General features: G+C 56.5%; 8 protein-coding genes across 8 annotated transcripts; 3 read left to right on the forward strand and 5 right to left on the reverse strand.

Annotated features, from left to right (window-relative positions):
* Positions 1 to 226: 226 nt before the first annotated feature.
* MKK02DRAFT_29186 (uncharacterized protein) lies at positions 227 to 1,815 on the reverse strand (the record flags this gene model as incomplete). The annotated part of the gene is made up of 12 exons (XM_053087740.1): positions 227 to 355; positions 434 to 542; positions 615 to 671; positions 728 to 763; positions 827 to 939; positions 1,005 to 1,119; positions 1,179 to 1,249; positions 1,304 to 1,353; positions 1,405 to 1,475; positions 1,526 to 1,563; positions 1,612 to 1,714; positions 1,784 to 1,815. 12 exons carry the CDS (start codon positions 1,813 to 1,815, stop codon positions 227 to 229), a joined length of 924 nt encoding a protein of 307 aa, XP_052943112.1.
* Positions 1,816 to 3,193: 1,378 nt separating this feature from the next.
* On the reverse strand, positions 3,194 to 3,457 carry MKK02DRAFT_18445 (uncharacterized protein; the record flags this gene model as incomplete). The annotated part of the gene is made up of 1 exon (XM_053085948.1): positions 3,194 to 3,457. One exon carries the CDS (start codon positions 3,455 to 3,457, stop codon positions 3,194 to 3,196), a length of 264 nt encoding a protein of 87 aa, XP_052943113.1.
* Positions 3,458 to 4,073: 616 nt separating this feature from the next.
* On the reverse strand, positions 4,074 to 5,481 carry MKK02DRAFT_39318 (Alpha/Beta hydrolase protein; the record flags this gene model as incomplete). The annotated part of the gene is made up of 3 exons (XM_053090535.1): positions 4,074 to 4,145; positions 4,178 to 5,136; positions 5,448 to 5,481. 3 exons carry the CDS (start codon positions 5,479 to 5,481, stop codon positions 4,074 to 4,076), a joined length of 1,065 nt encoding a protein of 354 aa, XP_052943114.1.
* Positions 5,482 to 5,807: 326 nt separating this feature from the next.
* Positions 5,808 to 8,034, forward strand: MKK02DRAFT_29189 (uncharacterized protein; the record flags this gene model as incomplete). The annotated part of the gene is made up of 5 exons (XM_053087741.1): positions 5,808 to 6,515; positions 6,557 to 6,729; positions 6,778 to 7,537; positions 7,637 to 7,991; positions 8,018 to 8,034. 5 exons carry the CDS (start codon positions 5,808 to 5,810, stop codon positions 8,032 to 8,034), a joined length of 2,013 nt encoding a protein of 670 aa, XP_052943115.1.
* A 189-nt stretch (positions 8,035 to 8,223) lies between these two features.
* Positions 8,224 to 10,238, reverse strand: MKK02DRAFT_39320 (beta-lactamase/transpeptidase-like protein; the record flags this gene model as incomplete). Its single annotated transcript, XM_053090536.1, has 4 exons — positions 8,224 to 9,153; positions 9,196 to 9,647; positions 9,731 to 9,920; positions 10,155 to 10,238. 4 exons carry the CDS (start codon positions 10,236 to 10,238, stop codon positions 8,224 to 8,226), a joined length of 1,656 nt encoding a protein of 551 aa, XP_052943116.1.
* Positions 10,239 to 10,784: 546 nt separating this feature from the next.
* MKK02DRAFT_34930 (aspartic protease) lies at positions 10,785 to 12,276 on the reverse strand (the record flags this gene model as incomplete). Its single annotated transcript, XM_053089040.1, has 7 exons — positions 10,785 to 10,821; positions 10,868 to 11,157; positions 11,204 to 11,533; positions 11,581 to 11,675; positions 11,720 to 11,838; positions 11,873 to 12,063; positions 12,097 to 12,276. 7 exons carry the CDS (start codon positions 12,274 to 12,276, stop codon positions 10,785 to 10,787), a joined length of 1,242 nt encoding a protein of 413 aa, XP_052943117.1.
* A 2,036-nt stretch (positions 12,277 to 14,312) lies between these two features.
* On the forward strand, positions 14,313 to 16,101 carry MKK02DRAFT_39322 (uncharacterized protein; the record flags this gene model as incomplete). Its single annotated transcript, XM_053090537.1, has 14 exons — positions 14,313 to 14,410; positions 14,461 to 14,560; positions 14,606 to 14,643; positions 14,704 to 14,774; positions 14,821 to 14,870; positions 14,918 to 14,988; positions 15,064 to 15,151; positions 15,201 to 15,227; positions 15,280 to 15,398; positions 15,444 to 15,479; positions 15,530 to 15,586; positions 15,643 to 15,802; positions 15,848 to 15,901; positions 15,952 to 16,101. 14 exons carry the CDS (start codon positions 14,313 to 14,315, stop codon positions 16,099 to 16,101), a joined length of 1,119 nt encoding a protein of 372 aa, XP_052943118.1.
* Positions 16,102 to 16,900: 799 nt separating this feature from the next.
* On the forward strand, positions 16,901 to 18,784 carry MKK02DRAFT_39323 (uncharacterized protein; the record flags this gene model as incomplete). The annotated part of the gene is made up of 8 exons (XM_053090538.1): positions 16,901 to 16,969; positions 17,035 to 17,180; positions 17,229 to 17,338; positions 17,390 to 17,601; positions 17,648 to 18,083; positions 18,130 to 18,445; positions 18,490 to 18,619; positions 18,674 to 18,784. 8 exons carry the CDS (start codon positions 16,901 to 16,903, stop codon positions 18,782 to 18,784), a joined length of 1,530 nt encoding a protein of 509 aa, XP_052943119.1.
* Between the last annotated feature and the right edge of the window lie 17 nt (positions 18,785 to 18,801).

The raw sequence follows: 18,801 nt of genomic DNA on the forward strand, positions 1-18,801 counted from the left end.
AGGCCACAAATGCGCATTGTTCCTCAGCTGAGACGAAACCCTGCTCCGACAGATAGCTACACTTGATACCATAGCTGCCAGACCCCCTTGCAATCCCCTTATTATCCCTGAACACTTTGCTGACCTCGATTACCCCTCACCTAACGTCCAACCTCCAAAGTCCATACAACCCCACGCTTCGCTCGCCTACTCCCCAGCCCGCGCTCAGCCACCCCAGCCCGACTTCTCAATGCCCTTGACCGTGCAGCCCCGTCGTCGACGCAAACTCGCTCTGCTCCTCGTCCACACTCCCCTGGCGCTTGTCTTCCATACCGACCTGACCGCGCGAGAGTATGCCCATAGCGTGGGACGATGTCTATTAGGTCAGCAAGACCGACTCAGCTGTGACGCCTGATGGCTGACAGATGGACCAGATGGGACAGGTCAGACTTACCGGGACGTGCCGGGAAGAGTAGGTTCCAGCGCTGGTGTCTGAGGTGATGTCGGCTCGGAAGTTGAGGGTGGTGAGGAGTCCGATGGTGTAGATTTTGGACTGGATGGAGCTGATGCGTCAGGTTAGTGCCCTGGCTCGGATGAGAGATAGGCGAGAAAGGGAAGGATTGATGAGGACTCACATGAAGATCAGGGCGATATCGTATCGACTCCGCCAGGCAGTCAAAGTCGCTGCAGAACTGGCCGATCAGCTAGATCGCCATGCCCAGTTACATCTGAAGGGAAAGGGGCATACCTGATTACTGCTGGAGTTTGAGTCTCGAAGAGGCGGCTATACCAAGTCAGATAGATGCCTCAGCGCGAGCAGCTGAACGCAGAGAGTGGATCAGCTTACATGATAAGCCGATGGAGCCTTGAGTCTGTATGTCTCCAGCCGGTCTTGACGCGCCTGAGCCCGTACGCTACTATGGCGGTAATGAGGAGATCGGTACTGAAGACGAAGCCAAGCTATCTCATCAGCTCTAGCTACTATCCCCGTAGGACGCGGGAATGCAGATGAGTGAGAGACTCACCCAGGTGTACATGAGAACAGCTATCGACGGGTCCGCATACACGTCGGGGGTCATTCGGTCGTATCTGTCCGCCAAGTTCCATAGCGCGGCGATACCAAGTGAGAGTGTTGCAGCTCTACACTCGATTAGCGGGGTGGCCTTCGGGGAAAGCAGAGGAGCTGGTCCAAGACTCACGCAAACGGGCCTAGAACAGTCGCGGGCCACCAGTGCCTGTATAGTCTGCACGCGCGATCCACGTAGAAGCCCTAACATCAGTAGCTGCTCTTCTCCGTATTCTGCAGACGCATGCTAGAGCTCACCTGGACGATAGCGATCGTAGCCATGCCGATCGCAAAGTCGCGGACGACCCCTTATCAGTCAGCGGGCACCACAGCAGGGACATTTTCCGGCAGATGCTCACATATGATCTCGGTGAAGGGGATATAGTCCCCAAAGTTCCACACAAACAGGTGATTCACCCACATCAACGAGCTGAAGATCAGCCTTGTGCTCTGCCCATCTGCCCGGGGGTCACGACTCACAAGATGGTAGCTATTATGGTCGACGCGACAGCCAGGAGCTGGATGATCAGCTCAGCGGTCTATAGTGGAGGGGTCAAGATACGTACGACCAAGCCGACAATGTGTTTCTTATCCGTCCTGGCATAACGAGTGCAGTATGAGATAATCTGGACGATGACGATGCCGAGGAGCATACTGTCTATGACGGCGCTGTTTGATCAGCTGCGTCTCGACAGGAATGATGGTGCTGAGGGGAGAGGCGCAAAGGATCGGACATACCTCGCGAAGAACCCAATCAACCTGTCGCCCATCGCCTGCTGGAGAGCAACCTGTACCAGAGTCGACATAGTGCGTTATAAGCTGAAGGTATATTAATTAGGTGAGTAGGACGTCAGGTCTATGGAAGTGAGGGAGATTGGTTAAGATGGTGAGCGCATCTTGGGCGGGCAAGCGGCGAACGGAGGCGAACGGGATGTTACCCGAGTAAGCTAAGCTTGCAGCAAGAGTCACCTTTCTCTCCGCGGGACAAGCGCAGAGGACGCGTCCCTTGACAGGCCGTTGACACTTTGGAATTGCCTGTCCCGTCCTTTGCTCAAGTGCTTAAGGAGGACGGAGGGTGAGTGGAAGGATGAGGTTGTGTGGAGGATCCAAGGGGTCCGGAATTTTGGTGTCCGAAATGCCGTAAACCCGAAACCTTACGGTATAAGGTCAGCGGTGAGACGGCGATGAGGATCAGTCCCCTCTCGAGTCTCTACACAGACAAGCACAGCTATAACTCCTCATCCGACGCACGCCTGGTTCCCAGACCATGCCAATGCTACCTCAGCCGCCTGCGGACCGTTCACAAGATCATCGGCGGCTAGTCCTCGCCCTCGTCCTCGCCGAGCGGCGCGCGCGGCGCCTCGCTGCTGTCTCGATCATGCTCTCAACAAACGCCCACATCGCGGAAATCATTTCTGACGAGGCTGAAGAGGCCTCTTCGCCGGTCACATCGACCGATGACGATGACAAGGAGGATAATGACCAGGGTCAGGCGGAGGAGAGCGAGCCAGTAGGGAATCAGGCGGGACGCGACGCGTCAGTACGCGCGGAAGATACAGATGTTCAAGCGGAGTTGAAGAAGACAGTGGAGAGGGCGGAAACGGCGGAACTTGTGCTGGGTCAGGCTGTCATCGAGCAGAAGAAGATAGTCGGAGCGCTGGAAACAGCGAAGGCGGAGATCGAGAAGCTGAAGCGGGAAGCGGGGGGGCGGAAACGCAAGAATACCAATGAAGGCGCCGAGGAGGTGGTCAAGCACGCCAGGAAGAAAGAGAAGCGCTGAGCCGCTGTCACAAGGGTGGCTGAGACCACAGGTGAGCCTCTTTTACTATCGCAAGATCAGGCACTGATTTCCCGCTGACTGTCTAGGCTCTTGCATCGCCGAATGAACCCGTCCCGTCCCGCCACGCCGTCTTTGACCTGCATCAGAGCATTGCTAGCCGGCCGTCGGAGTCAGGCATGAGAACGATGTCTTATGCGGTAGACGAGATATGCATGTAGTCATATAGATACATGGGCTTGAATTATCAGATCGCTGCCGCATAGCTTATTCTCCTTGAGATTCATCGCCACTCCGTCGTCTATTGGTCAGCATTGTTCCCGGAGGTATCACAGTCTCTGCTGCTACAACCTCAGCGTATGTGATGCTCACTATAGAACACGCCACCTGGACCCAGCTTTCTCCTGCCCCAAGGCCAACGCCGTCCGTATCTCCTTCATATCCCCCAGATGTTCCGCATTCATGGCCTCATTACGCTTCTGCCCCGCCTCCAGCTGCTCCTGAACCCGCTTCTCCAGGTGTTTGAAGTCGGTGTCAAGTTGATGATGCCAGGGATAGAGGACGAAGACTTGAAAGGCTAGCGCCGAAGTGGCGATGCTGAAATTGGTAAGGGAGAAGGCTCTCGTAAGGCGCATCGTGGTGGGCGGGAGTAGGGTGGGGGAGTGGAGTGGGGGAAGGTGTGGTGCTAGCGAAGAAAGAGCGGTCTTGCTGGCGGATAAGATGCGGTTGTAGAATAATGGTATCTGGAGGGCGATGGATCCCAGGGCCTCCTGTGCTTTTATGCAGTCCTCAGAGGGCTTGGTGATGCACGCCCGGGTGGCGATGATTACCATTTGTATTAGGAAATACAAATCAATGGAATACAAAGTCCGCGCAATACAAATTCGGGTCCGGACGGATCCGAAGCTGCCGGCTCACAGCGACTGAACAGCTGATATCGTGCATCAATCAAGCTCAGAGCAGCGTGCTCAAGACGATATATGTATATGCATGGGTTCCAAGCGAGATCTTGATCTTATTGCAAGATCGGTATCTCTCTTATGCTCTGATGCCCTCGCCAGCAGTCCCAACAATAGCTGCCGATCTCGTCAGATCGATTGTTCAAATGGAGTCCAAAGAGGAAGGCAGATCCTCGATCGAGGTTCTATCCGCGTGGCGCCAATGTTCCAGACGACGAAGCTGGGAGTAGAACGCGCAGTCATGAGCGCATAGAAGTCATGTATGCTGGCCAGTGATAATCTTGTATATCCACTACTTTGCGTACTCATCGACAAAGTCGAGTATCGGCAAGATGTACTCGTCCCATCCCCTGACGTCGGGACCCTGGAAGTCAGCTCATCCCGTACTTAACGCACAGTGTACTTGTTATCGAACTCATGCGCCTCTCCTGGCTCATACGACTCTCCCACCGGTACGCCCATCTCCCTGAGCCTCTGCGCCATCCGCTCCGCCTGCCCGACGAGAACGACCGGGTCCGCCCTTCCGTGCAGAAAGTACGTCGGTGGGTACGTCTTTTTCCCCTCCAGCATCCAGTACGCCGACAATGCCTTCAACTTGCGCTCCTTCTCCTCCGCTCCCTCCTGCCCCGTCAAGCGGTACATCACGTCAAACAAGAGGTCCTTTGTCCGGAGGTACTTTTTGATCTCGTACTGAAACACCTGCCGCCGGGTGTACTCATACTCTGGTACACCCCACTGCGCCCTGATCTCCTCGACGGGGATGTCGAATTGGAAGGGGCAGACCGTGATCGCCTCGGCCGGATCCGCGCGCTTGATGACGTCCGCTACTTCTTCCTCAGACCAGCCTTCCGTAAGAGGCTGATGGTCCACCGCTGACCGTTCCCGGACCTCCGTAGAATCGACGAGACCGTATATGTCGACGACCACTTTGGGCGGTGGGTTGAGGACATGGCCGAGGAGCGTACAGAGCGTCCCTCCTGCGCTCTCCCCCGCTACGATGCACTTCTCCACGTCCACCGCCTCTTCTCCTAGCAAAGCGGGTAGATTCTCCCTACACCACTTCCAGGCGTCCACGCAGTCATCCAGCGACCCCTGAAGATCTACGTGCGGTATGAGCCGGTACGCGACGCTGACGACGTGTACGCCACGCGAGCGGAAGCCGGGGACGACCCATGCGTTGGGGAGGTAGTGCTTGCCTGCTGCAAAGGCGCCGCCGTGAGTGTAGAGGACCCAAGGAGCGGGAGTGGAGGAGGGGGTCTGGGAAGGGAAGATACGGAGGTCGAGCGCGACGCCGTGCTTTGTGGCGTACGTGTGGTCGGTGAAATGGGGCGGGACCTGGTGTTTCCAGTAGACCACTGCGGGTCAGCTCGGGCTCTATCGCTTCTGAAAGTCATCGACGCTGAGTATCGCCTGGCTGATATCCACGGAGCCACTGCCCTGTGCTTCGAATACAGGACTTACTTTCGTCAAGGTGGAGAGAGGTTGACGATCAAGCGGAGGCGCTGAGAGCGCTGAGATGCGGCTCGTCACCGTTCGGCCTTAGTTCGGCCGAAACCGGGCCGGAAGCTGGACCAGTCGCCAGCGAGGTCCTCTCGTGATCTATGTATTTGCCTCCTGACACCCTGCTGACTGCCAGGCTAAGCCCAGCGACCTGGCGACTGTGTACTTTGCTCCCATCCTACTATCTGATCAATACTCATGACTTCCTAGAGATATCCACGTCCTGCTACAGCAGCTGCTATCTAATCGATAGCCGGCCACGTGTTCACCTCACCCCAAAAGCGGAGTGACGTAAAGATTGTTCCTGAGCCAAGTTGACTGGGCATTAACTTTTCATCTCTTGCTCTCGTGTTACCCCTACTGAGCACTGTCGCCAAGCATGCTCCTCCTCGTATCTGTCCGACAAAGGGGCGAGATGGCGGTGACGCGATGTGTCGCCTTTCGGGGGTCCGAAAGCGTCGCTGGGATCGACCAAAACCTTCAGCGGGTACGCCGTCTTCCCTTTGCTGTTTGACCATCTCTGATCATGTTAGCTACACAGCGCCGCCGCTTCTCTGCCTGGCTCGCCTTGCCAGCGAGGGCAAAGCTCTCCGCCGTAGGCAATTCTTTTGCCCCTCCGCCCGCCAAATCCGCGGATGGACGAGACCAATGGCCCTCCCGCGCCGCGTTCCTCCTCGCCGCCATGGGAGGGTGCGCGGGGCAAGGGAACCTCATCCGGTATCCCTCCGTCCTGTACAACAACTACGGTCTCCAATGGTTCGTCCCCTACCTACTCGCCATCATCCTCATCGCCATCCCCGTCCTTATCATCGAAATCGCTATAGGTCAGGCATACCGCGGCGGATCCGTCATCGCCTTCAATAACATCAACCACCGGCTCCGCGGCGTGGGCATGGGACCCGTCTTCGTCTCCTTCATCGTCTGCCAGTACTTTACGGTCAACCTCGCGTGGATCATGAACTACTTCCGGAACTCGTTCATCAGCCCATTACCGTGGGACGGGCGGATCGACGCGTTTTACAACGACGATGTTGTGGCGAACCCCGCGCCGATTATGGGGTCCTTGACGGCGGGAGGGAACAGTGTGGCGGCGTATACGCAGTATCCGGCGATGGGAATCATCGGGGAGACGCTGGGATGGAGCGCGTTCATCTGGTTCCTCATCTGGTTCTCGATTTTCAGGGGAGTGGGGATGACGGGCAGGGTGGTGTACTTTACGATGGGTCTGCCAATCGTGAGTCAGAGCTTTGTTTCTGAGGCGTAGCTGACGTCTAGGTCACGACTATCATCTTTGTCATCCGCGCGCTACTCCTCGATAACGCCGGTGCGGGTGTACGGCTCGTCTGGGCTACATGGCGCAGCGACCAGCTCGCCCAGGGTCAAGTCTGGCAAACAGCCGTCGGTCAGGTCTTCTTCTCCACCGGTGTCGGATTCGGCTACTTTACCTCGTGAGTCTCGACTTGCCTCACTTGATATGTCCGGAGACTGATCCCCAGATACGCCTCATACAACCAAAAGCACTCCAACGCGGTCATGGACGCGGTCCTCATCTGCGGTTCCAACGTCCTCTTTGAGAACTTTGCCGCCTTTGCGGTCTTTGGCGTCGTCGGGTTCCTACGCCGCTGGCCGACCGACGGGGTCCGACTCGGTGCATTCGTCGTCGGATTCCTCACTCTCCCCGAGGCCGTCCTCCAGATGCCCGGCCAGAACTTTTGGGCCTTCCTCCTCTTCTTCACGCTCATCGTCCTCGGCTTTTCGTCCGCCTTTGTCATGCTCGACGTGGTCGCCACTCTCCTCGTCGACGGTGGCGTCAAGTACTCTCGCCCCACCATCGTCACCTTCCTCACCCTCCTCTCGTTCCTCATGTGCATCCCTTATTGCACCCAATTCGGATACTACCTGCTGGACGGGATCGACCGGTGGATCAACAATGTCATGCTCATCTTTGTCGTCTGGGCCGAATGCGTCACCTCCACCAGCGTATACCGGTACTCGGATATCATCGACCAGACCGGCACGCCTGCCTTTGCGGTGTACAATTCGGGATACCTCGGCGGACAGCTCGTCGGGATCGTGGTGGCGCATACAACGGACTCGCCGGGTATAGGCGCGGGCGTGGGCATTGGGATCTGGGTGTTGGGGTCGGTGGTAGCGGTGTTGATGGCGAAAATGACGGAGGTGGCGCAGGCGGGCGCGCCGAAGGCGTTTAGGGCAAACAAGTATCTGGCCAAGTTCTACTATCTGGCTTTCTACTCAGTGAGTCTCCCTAATTCCCCAAACGTCCCCTCCCTTCGCCCAAGCCATATGTTCACCTCTGTAACACTCTTTATCAGTCAGAGCACTGCTGATCCCCAGGGTAACCAACTACGACGCGACCTCAATGTCATTGTCGGCCAAAAGCCCAACTGGCGCATCCCCTTCTTCATGCCTTTCCTCCTCCGCTACATCTCCGGCCCCATCCTCGCCATCATCTTCTCCTTCGCCTTCCCCGAATTCCACACGCTACGATACGATCCCATGATGGTTGCCGGCTTCATCCTCTCGCTCCTGGGGGTCAGTATCGTGCTCTTTGGGTTTGTGGCGCCGAGGTACTATGGGGCGTTCATACCAGCGCACAGGAAGATGGAGGGGAAGGAAGAGACGGTGATTAATGAGGATAAGGTGGATAGTATTGTGTTGGAAGAAGGGGCAAAGGAGGCGGAGGTGCTGGGTAAGCGGAGTGAGGTGATTGCGTAGCGGGTGGAGCCATGTGAAGAGAGCTCAGAAGTGCACAAAGGAGAGAGGAAAGGTAGGGAGAGGGAGCGATAGATGGGCACAGGCATGTATCGATACATTACAGCTGATTATATTTGGCTACACACTCCAACTCGGCATGCTGACCCGCTTTTCTGATGCTGTGCCCCTGTACCCACCCATTATACGCTGATACCGCCAGCGTCCTCTCAGACCCTCCCGAAGAACGCCGTCGCCTTGTCCTTCACATCCACCTCGACCGGATCCAGCGCCAATCCCGCAGCCGGCAAAGCAAAATTCCCAAACATCCCTACTCCCCCTTCCGCAAACACCGCCGACCCCATCGCGTACACCTTGGCCGTCAGCCCGTCCACCCGCCCCATAGCGTCCAGCCGATCCCGCACGAACAGTGTGGTGTAATTGTACAGCGGTCCGTCAAAGTGCGTAAAGATGAAATGGGAAACGATGGAATGGTTGTACGCCGCGTAGTAGGTGGGGGCGGTGAGGTTGAGGGAAAGAGGGACGGCGATGGCGTTGAGAAAGTAGGAGGCAGGGATGCAAGCGGAGAGGTAGGAAGCGGGCGAGGAGAGGTTGAGAGGGAGGAGAGTAAGGTTGCCGTAGGCCCTGTCAATGAATGTGGTATTGGCGTATCCTTCCGGAGCTGGACGACGAGCGATTGCGGAGGTGGTTGTATTTGAGGTGGAGCCGGTGGTTGGGATCGAGCCGGCCATCGCCCCACTTGGGCTGATACTTCCTCCGCTCCCTAAGAAACCCTCTATGAACCGCGTCTCCCAGTCTATCGGCGCAAGTCCCAGGAGATCATCCAGCACGGTATTGACAATGACGTTGTTGATGTAGACCGAGTACGGGTCCTCATTGGCCGCGACTAACACTCCGACACCGCTATCGGGCGACCAGGCAAAGTACGAGTTGGAACCAGGAAGCGCGCCATCGTGGATGTAGATCTTATGTCCTCGATACCATTGCGAGATGAGGCCGGCTTGGTAGGCGATCGTCTCGACGAGGGAGGAGGAATTGGTAGGTGCGTCGGTGTTGGCAGCGGGGACGAGGGTCTTGAGACGGTTGACGGCGGCGGAGGGGAGGACCGAGGGCTTCATCAGCTCTTTCGCCCATTTTATCTGGTAGTCAGCGTAGACCTGCTCACTAGCGAGGAGACTTACCATGTCTACACCCCGCAGATTGATTCCCGCACCCCCGTAGAATCCCCCATTCGTCCCCTCCGTCCAAAAGTCAAACGCCTCGGGCCTGCCGAGGCACGACAGATCCGTGATGTTGCCTCCCCCAGCGAGTAATGCCGCACACGCTGTGACGTTTGGCGCACTCCGCAGGTAGCCCATCGATCGCTCCTTCGTTCCCGCGAAGGAGGCATTACGCGTCGCGCCCATCCCCAGCGGCGTGAAGATCCGGTCCTGGACGTACGTCTCGATAGACACGTTGAGCAGGTAAGTAGGAATAGAGGCGAGAATCTCATAGTTGTGGTTCGAGTACTGGTACGTGCCGTTCTGACCGCTCGGGACGTTCTGGGTGAGGAAAGGGGTTCGGCCAGCGGCGGTGGTAGGGCTGTCGGAAGGTGTTATTGCGAGGATGTGCTGGGGTAGACCCGAGCGCATGGCTGTGGAGTCAGCTTAGTATCTAACATCGCAACCAGGTGAAAGATCAGAGGGATAATATGAGTGGAAGAGAAGAATAGCTCACACATGACATCGCGAAGAGTAATCTCGTTGCCAGCTGTAGCGTTCTCCATGGCCCAGCCAGGGACTACATCCTTCATCGAGCTAGTGACCTCCAATAGCTGGCCGTTGGGCAGCTTTGTGCCATCCTCAATCATGAGACTGAGTGCCACCGCAGTGAAGAGCTTGGTATTCGAGGCTATGGCAAAGTACGTCTGCCTCGTCAGCTCTACCTCATGCGTCCGAACCAAAGCAGCTCTGAACGGCTCGCTCGGATATCGACCCACCTCGTTTGTCACCGCACCTCCTAGCACGTCTCTTTGACCAAAGCTCACTACCTCCTCCTTCCCAGGCGAGACATACGCGATGACGGCGCCTGGAACGCCTCAGCGGGTGAGAAGGTCGGTGATGTTTGCCGACGCGTTGAGCGAGATTCCGCCAGAGCTGACTGTCTCATTGGTGACGCGAGAGTTGTTTGGCGTCGATCTGATGAGGGGCAGTAGACCGAGGAGGTATCGTATGAGAAGGAGCATCGTGTCGAGTGTGCCGATGTAGGCCGATTTGCGAGGTCGAGATCCAGTTCACGATGGAGACGAGGGGAAGCAGCGGCTTGTTCCCTGTTTATTACACTTGCAGCGGTGCATCTCCCATGCGGCTTCCTGTCCCATCATCAAGCTAGTGAGCGTAAGCTGTGCAGCCTCGTTGTGAGCTAAGAGCTACGAAGGAAGACATGAGGGATTTAGAGGCATCTGGGCACGGGCGACCGCTCCGGTGGCGCCGGTTACTCCGTGTGAGGAATGTGTAGTTGTACCTGACGACGATGACCAGTAAGCTCAGTCCAATCTTGCCAGGCAGGCGCCAGAGGGGGCTGAGCGCTACTTCCAGGCTCTAGCAACGGGTAGATGAGGGTAGCTGAGAATGATCAATGCGATAAATGTCCTACTTGAACTGCATGCTCTGATGAAATTTCTTGATTCTACTTCTTGATTCTACATTTCTTGGCCCTTTACACCCCAAGACGACTTGAGTCTCCACCGCTAAATTTGACAAGCACCTGCGCCTCCCGCTGATGTACCGCCTTATGCTGCAGCAAAGCCGACAGTGTTGGCGCTGAAGCTAAAAAGTCAGCCAGACCCTACTGTCCCGACCTGAAAGCACTTACTCAAAGACGGTGTAGTAGCTCTTAATGAAGACGTCCCCGACGATGGCAAAGTTGTTCCCGTTGGCATCCTGGACGTCCATGCCCTGGACGGCACCTCGGCACATGGTGGAGCTGGTCTTGCCGAGGTTGAGGTCGGCAATGTTGAAGTTGAGGTTGCCGGCATTGGGGAAGGAGATACCGACGGGGCCGGTGAAGCTGCAGGGGTAGTCGTATGAGCCGTCACCGTTGCTCTTGGAGTTGGGGATGGCGGCGTAGAAGGCACTGGCGGCGGAGGTGGGGATGTAGACGAGCTGACGATCAGCGCAGCCCCAAGTGTCCAATCCAGCCAATACTTACGGTAGTTCCAGTGTCGATCGCAGCGGGGAAGCTCGAGCCGGTGACGGTGTTCTTGACGCTCATACCGTTGGTCCCGACCTCCCAGTATGTCTTGGACGTGACAGGGGTGGTCTTGAAGGAGGCGCTAGCGTAGTCGGAAGCGATACCGCCCATGGTGAGCTCGGCGCCGGTAGAAGTGCCCCGAGTGAGCCGGAAGCCGAACTTGGCGGCGGCGAGCTGGCCCTGTGCCTGGAGGTTGACGTGGAGGGGGTTCTGGCGAGTGGAGGCGATGGACTTGTAGGCGAGACCGCAGAGTCCGGTGGCGGGGTTGTTGTTGAATGAAGATGATACCTGATAGACGTCAGCTAGAGTCGCAAAGGTACCAGCGGAAGACTTACGTGTGTGGCGGCGCCAAAGTACTGCGAGGTGGAGGTCAACCCGCCGAACCGAACAGTCTCGATACCGAGAGACCCGTCGACGCTGCCCGATCCGTCTGAAGATCAGCAGAGACCAAAGCTGAAAGAAGATGCGACGTACACTCGTCATGGAAGGGCTGGGTGGTGTTCTTGTAGGTCGAAGAAGCGGCAGTGTTGAAGTGTGTACCGTCATTGTATGCGTCCGAGTTCTGGATGGGTGTCCAGAGATCGGCAGATCCACTGATTGTCAGCTGTATCCAAAGCTAGTACTCACGTGTCAAAGTCGAACTGGATGGTCTGAGCCGGTGTACCCATGTTGAGAGGCCCATAGTAAAGCTCGTCGACGTTGCCAGAGACGACGTCCGTAAGCTTGATGGTGGCGGCGGAGCCAGCGCGCTTGCCGAGCAGGCCGGAAACAGTACCGAGGAGGCCGCTAGTGAGGTCTTCACCGGCAGCGAGAGCAGCCTGTCGTCAGCTGTGATCGTGACATGTGCTCACCTTGACGAGGTTGACGTTCTGCCTGTACTTGGCCAGGACGTTTTGGCGATCTTGGCTGATGAGGTCGTCGAGCGAGAGACCGAGGATATCGGCGCGCTCCGCAAAGGAGAGACGCGCCCGACCCTCGTGCATGGTGGTGATACCGCGCTCCTGAGTGGGAACGGGGGAGGCGAGCGCCATAGAGGCTAGGACGAGGAAGGCGGTGGATATGGAAAGCATAGTGGCGATTGGTGATGGTGGTGGGAGTGGTGAGATGGGGTGTGAGTGGGATGAGTGGAATGAGTGAGGGGAAAGCTCTTGCTGATGCTCGACCTTTATACCTTTTCCCCATCCTTCCCCCCCAACGCCTGTCACCAAGTACATCCTGCAGAGATCAGATCTGATCCCCGACACCATGCGGGAAGATCACCGAAAACAAACGCGTCGAGCCCGAAATATCACCAGTAGTAGCAGTGCCTGCACTAGTGAGCGGCCACCACCTGAAGATATCCACTAGATATCCCCCGGCCCCGGAGAGAGCCCCGCTCTCTGCCGCCGGCGTGCTCGCCAGCACAAGCGAGACCGATGGGTGGCCGCTGTCTCATCCTCCCTCAAGCGAACTCCGGCGTGACGAAGCGGATGTTCCGAGCGATAGCGCAAAAGGTATGCAAAAGTTGGACACCGCGGTCCCGATATAGCCGTTGATCGTCAGCGATAGTGTCGATCAGCATCTGATAAGATCTCGAGGTGGAGGTGGTGCGTGGTTGTGGATGGAGGAGGATGCTTAAAACGTGCTAATCAAGCAGTTGCCGCCACCCGCAACACGTTTTTACGTCATGAGGTATGCTGCTTTGTCATCTCGCACTCGTCTTGATGCTTGATGTCTCGCATAGTGCAGCGGGCCCATGCGAAACCCCCCGAAACATCCGGCCTTCAGCTATCATTGGCCACGAGACAGGTGGCGGGCTGCTGCGGGACTCTGCATGCGGAGCGACTCGACGGCTATGCGGGCTGCCGGTGGCAAAGAGGATCATGCAAGATCGCCGGGCAGCTCACCTGAGTGGCAATTGCAAGATGATGTTGTCCCTGCTGTATGCGCGAGACTGAAGGTAGGGGACAATGCGACCACAAGTGTACAAGCAGATCCCTACAGAGAAGTGGGGAGAGCATGTCGATGAGCGAGACCGTCCCGAATGTTAGCTGCAGCCGGCACGGACCCGAAGTGCGCTTTGAGCTCTGAAGAGCCTTTGGTACGGCGGGGCGGAGTAGTGAGGCGCCCAAGGTTGCCAAATGAGCCCCTCAAGATCTAGATCGCCAGCAAACGTGTCGGGATCATCGACTGGTCAGAGCCTGCTCAGCGGAGCTTTTAGGGCGGACGCTTCGCCACGCTGATACTGGCATGACAGGAGCCGATCCTCAATGCGCGCCAGTCACAGATCGTCATCTTATCTACAACCAAGCCCCGGTTGCGCTCTTACGGTCAGCCAGTGGTCAGCCTAGGTCAGCCTCTTGGTATAAAGCTGAGTGACTGACCGTGGCTGTCGATGAGCCGATTCAGGCACGGAAGGGACGCCCAGGTAGTCACCACATTCCTCGCATTTCAGAGGTTTTCGGACCCGGTGGCGTGGCAAATTAAAGTGATCGACCTTTTCCTTTTCCTTCTCTTCCTCTTCGCTTCCCCCTCTCTCCACGTTTATAGGACCGGCTGCACCAGCTGCTGGAGAGCTCGTGTGACTCTTGACGCCGATGTACGCCCACTCTAAGTGGAAAACTGCCTCACTCGCTTGTCTATCTATCACCCCAAACCCTCAACCTAACTTCCCCTCTGCGTTTCGAATTTACCCCCTCGAACCTTTGCCCGAAGCGGTGGTCCGGCGCCGAGCATCTGCACCGCCCACGTAATCCAAAATGCATCGCGCTCGGGCCTCCTATGCTGTTCAGCAGGCGCACCAGGGCGTAACAGGGCGTATCGATCTATCGGAGAATAAGATTGTCATCTACCCCGGGGGCGTCAGTTACAGCCTCAACATTAGCGCAGTCCTCGATTCTGGGGTATACATTATGCGTATGTGTAGAACTTTTTCCGATTGAGACGGTACTTGGTGTAAGCTCGGACTCACTGGGTCTCGCATCGGCATCCTCAGTTGAACATACCGCTTCTCTCACTCAGCTCACCCTGCCCGTAACCATCCTCACTGTCCAAGGGCGCTGTATCCGGCTCCTCTTCTACCAGCAAGATGTCGGTCATTTCGGGTCAGGATGCTCTTCTTGAGGCCATAGCAGCTCAGATCTTGGGGAAAGACAAGGGGCTGCATCTCATGCCTTTCTATATCAGGTGAGCGATTCGTATTCACTTGCCGACGGAGACAGAGCTGACAAGGACAGTGGCTATCTGGATAGCTTGCTGATGGGTGTGGTGATATGCCAAATGGCGACGTATTGGCACTTCGTCCGACGAGATCGCAAGCACATTGTCGGTCTGACAGTGAGTCTTCAGAGAGATCGTCAAGGACATCCAGCTAATAGACAGTTACTGGCAGTACTTGCTACGACAGCCGCAAGTGTACTGTGAGTCTGTCTCTTGGTCGATCAGTGGTCGCAGCCTTGACCTCTGAGCTGATCCAACAGAATTATAATATGGATGGCTCATCTCTTTGTATGGGGTTTCGGTATCTACTTGCCCTTTACCGAGTCTGTCTGTGAGTCTAACAGGTCTTGTCGTTTTAAGGCAAAGCTGATCTTCAGGGCTGGTCCGGTACATGTCCCTCGAGATTGCAACCATCCTCCTCGTCCAAGTCAGCTCCCTCATACGCTGGCCGAGATGGCAGAGCTGACACCGCAGATGGTATACATCGATCGAGCATGTAGGCTTTACGCGCACTGGTGGCCTGCTCTCCTCATCACCCCTGTTACGTGAGTACGATATCCTCATGCTTTTCCATCCTCCATGAACCGGTCTCGATAGGATGAACGTCGCTGATAGATCAGTCTCGGTACAGCCGCCATAGGCAGTATCTCTCTCAACTACTTTGTGGTCAACTTCAAACACATCACTACGGACACGGTCAGCAGTCCGGTCAGTACCTTAACCTCTCTTTCGGGAGCAAGCGCGCTGACGTGCCTAGACAATCAGTAAACTCGTGTACACCTGGGTAAGCTGACCCTCATCAGTGCATCTTCCAGGGTACATTGCTAATGACCCAGTTGAGCTTGATCATCTTGACCGACTTCGTCATCATGACCATCATCGTGTACGGTCTCCAGCGTGTCAAGGCTGGCTTTGCGCATACCCAGGCGGAATCGCGATTCCGACGTGTCATCACGTGAGTACCTGTCCCCGATCTCTGGGATCTCAGCTCAAATGTCAGCCGCTGCTTCGAGTCCCAGACCCCAGCTTTTATCAAGTAAGTAGCTCGACGCATAACTTATCTCTGGCGGTAAGCTGACTGGACAGCGCCGTGATCTGCATCATCGCTTGGAATCGCCAGTTTGAGGTTGCTCTGGCATTCGTGTGAGTCGGCAGCCTTTTCCGTCTGCTTTGATGAGACTGGCGCTGACCCAGTACAGCGTGCTGCAGACCAAAATCTACTCGATTGGGCTGCTCATCACCCTCAATCTCCGCATCCATGCCCCAGTCAGCTCGACCGCAAACGATACACACCGCTCCGATCCTCAAGGTGGCATATCCCACTCAGGTCCTCATCGCTCGCGATCGTCGCCTTCTCCCGTATGTTCCTCTCTGGTCCTCATCTGAGCTGTAGCTAACGGGCAGGAACCGGATTTCCACCTTCAGCACGTTCAGTATACGCCGCCAAGTCCTACCGACGTAAGTCTGATGTCTCTTGAGCATCCTGGAGGTGGGAAGCTGATTAGCAGGACCAGCACACTTCGATATACATGCAGGACAGGCAACAGCAGCTGGGCGTCAAGGTGGCGCGATCCCCTACTGGATGGGACAGCGCGGATGGGTACTCGGAGGAGAAGGACGATCGGTCGACTATGGGGTTGACGAGGGATAAGTTCTGAGCTTGATGCTCACGAGATCGGCAAGGCAGTGGGGTATGCCACGGTGAGCTGTTGGACGGGTGATACAGCCAGGGATTGCAAGAAGTGGTTCGAAACATAGATACATGGATAGAGTGTTGCATATATTTCCACAGTGACAGCTTCGTATCCCCTCTGCCGCTGCAATGGCTTGATGGCTCTGCAATGAGCTCGCAGCAGTAGTGAGATGAGAGAGACACAGCAGCGGAGAAGTACAGAGTCAGTCCATACTCATACGTACAGCTCGGTTCGCCAGCCAGGATTCGCCACCCGAAACCGCCACCCACGTGCTGCAACTCGCTGATCGGCACGGCACATTCTCGGCAAATCCCGGCGATCTTTCCCTGTCCTTTTGTCACCTGAAACAGCCTGAAACGCGTCATAGTTACCCTAGATCTTCGCTTATCGCTGACGGCATCCCGATATCACCGCGGGTTCGCAGCGAACTTTTTTCCAGCTGCGCTGCGGCGAGCTGCGCATCATCGGTGCCTATCGGTGGCAGATATGGCTACCGCAATTTTTTCAAGGGCGTTGAGCGGGAATTGATGGCTGAGTGATAGGAATAGGTTCTGGAACAGGTTCGCGGCCTCTCACGGCCATGGTCATTGGCCCATTCGTGGGGCATGGGGCACTTCGTGGGGGCAGATAATGGTCACAGGGGTGACTGTCGAAAGGGGCCGCAGCGCATCCGTACAGCTCGAGTATCAGTCTGCCAGTTTCAGCCGTATTTAACTCTGTCGCACTCCTCTCATCCTCATCCTCAACACTACAGCAGAACGATATGACTTACACACTTGACAACGAAGCAGGCGTGGAAGATGTCGAAACCCTCGTAATCGGGGCTGGACCTGTACGTCCTTTTCTTGGCTTTTTACGTTGGGATCCACGCTATCTGTACGCTAGCTTACAGCACAGACTGGCCTGGGTGCCGCTACACGCTTGGACCAGCTCGCACGGTCTTTCCTCCTCGTCGACTCGGTATCAGTAGCAGGCGGGCTCGCTTCGACCGATACCACTCCCGAGGGGTTTCTGTTTGACGTGGGGGGGCATGTCATCTTTTCGTATGTCCCCCATTGCTCGTCCATGTGAGGAGGGAGCTGACGAGGTAGGCACTACGCGTACTTTGATGATGCTATCAAGCGGGCTCTGCCGAACGAGGAGGACTGGCTCACCCACCAACGAGTCAGCTATGTCCGCTGCGCCAACACCTGGGTTCCCTGTAAGCCTTTGTCTCACTCACAGATGGAGATACCGCATAGCTGACAGGTAGATCCATTCCAGAACAACATCTCGACGCTGCCAATGGATCTCCAGCTCCAGTGCCTCGATGGGTTGATCCTCGCTGCCGAGGAAAGAGGGCGGAACGCCTCGTTCAAGCCTACCACATTCGACCAGTACATCCTCCGGACGATGGGCGAGGGGATCGCGGACGTGTTTATGCGGCCATACAACTTCCGTGTATGGGGTGTACCGACTACACAGGTACGCCTCTCTCACCATCGATGCCCGAAGCAGAGCTGACGTCCAGATGCAATGTAAATGGCTCGGTGAACGCGTAGCCGCTCCCTCTCTGCGCCAAGTCGTCCGAAACGCCCTCACAAAAGAGACGGCCGGGAATTGGGGTCCGAACGCGGTATTCAAGTTCCCAGCGCGGGACGGCACAGGCGGGATCTGGACAGCTATGGCGCGGACGATCCCTCCCAAGAAGATGCGGCTGGGCGAGCACGGGGCGGTTGCGCGTATAGAGGCGGGGAAGAAGGTGGCGGTATTGCAGAATGGGCAGAGGGTGCGGTATAAGAATTTGATATCGACCATGGCGGTCGATGGGCTTCTGGGGTGTATGGGACAGGAGGAGGGGGTAGAGGGGATGCAGACGGCAGCGAGGCAGGGGTTGGTGTATAGCAGTACGATCATCCTGGGTCTGGGGATCAGGGGGACGAGGCCGGATAGGATCGGAGACAAGTGTGAGCGCAGCCGGCTTCTGAGTGTCGAGGGGGAGCTGATGGGCAGGCTGGCTATACTTCCCAGAGGACGACTCGCCATACTACCGCGCCACCATATTCTCCAACTATTCTCCTTACAACACCCCTTCTTCATCCGCCTCCCTTCCCACACTCCAGCTCGCTGACGGATCCGCCCCGCAGGACTCGGAACCAGCGGACGGGCCATACTGGAGCATCATGTTCGAGGTGTGCCAGTCCGAGCAGAAGCCCGTGAACCTGGAGACGGTACTGGCGGATACGATCAGAGGGGCGGTAGCGACGTCTTTGCTGTTACCCACGGATCAGATCGTTTCAACCTATCAGCGGAGGTTTGACCATGGCTAGTGAGTATTTAATGTACTTGAATCAGTGTCAGCTGATCAGGCAGTCCCACACCTACGCTCGGACGAGACGCGGCTCTGGAGCAGATCTTGCCGGTTTTGAAGGACAAGTATGGGATTTGGTCAAGAGGGAGATTTGGGAGCTGGAAGTACGAGTGCGGGAATCAGGATCACTCGGTGAGTCTCTGTGCAGGCTTAGTGTCAGTAGGAAGGGCTATGCTGATACTGTAGTTTATGCTCGGTGTCGAGGCGGTCGACAATGCGCTATTCGGCGCGCCCGAGATGACTCTGAACGAGACGGATTGGGTGAACGGGCGGAGGAACGATGAGCGTAGGTTGTAGTCAGTAAGATCAGTAGA

This window comes from Dioszegia hungarica (genome assembly GCF_025882075.1).
Source record: "Dioszegia hungarica strain PDD-24b-2 chromosome Unknown MKK02contig_19, whole genome shotgun sequence".
NCBI classification, from domain to species: domain Eukaryota; kingdom Fungi; phylum Basidiomycota; class Tremellomycetes; order Tremellales; family Bulleribasidiaceae; genus Dioszegia; species Dioszegia hungarica.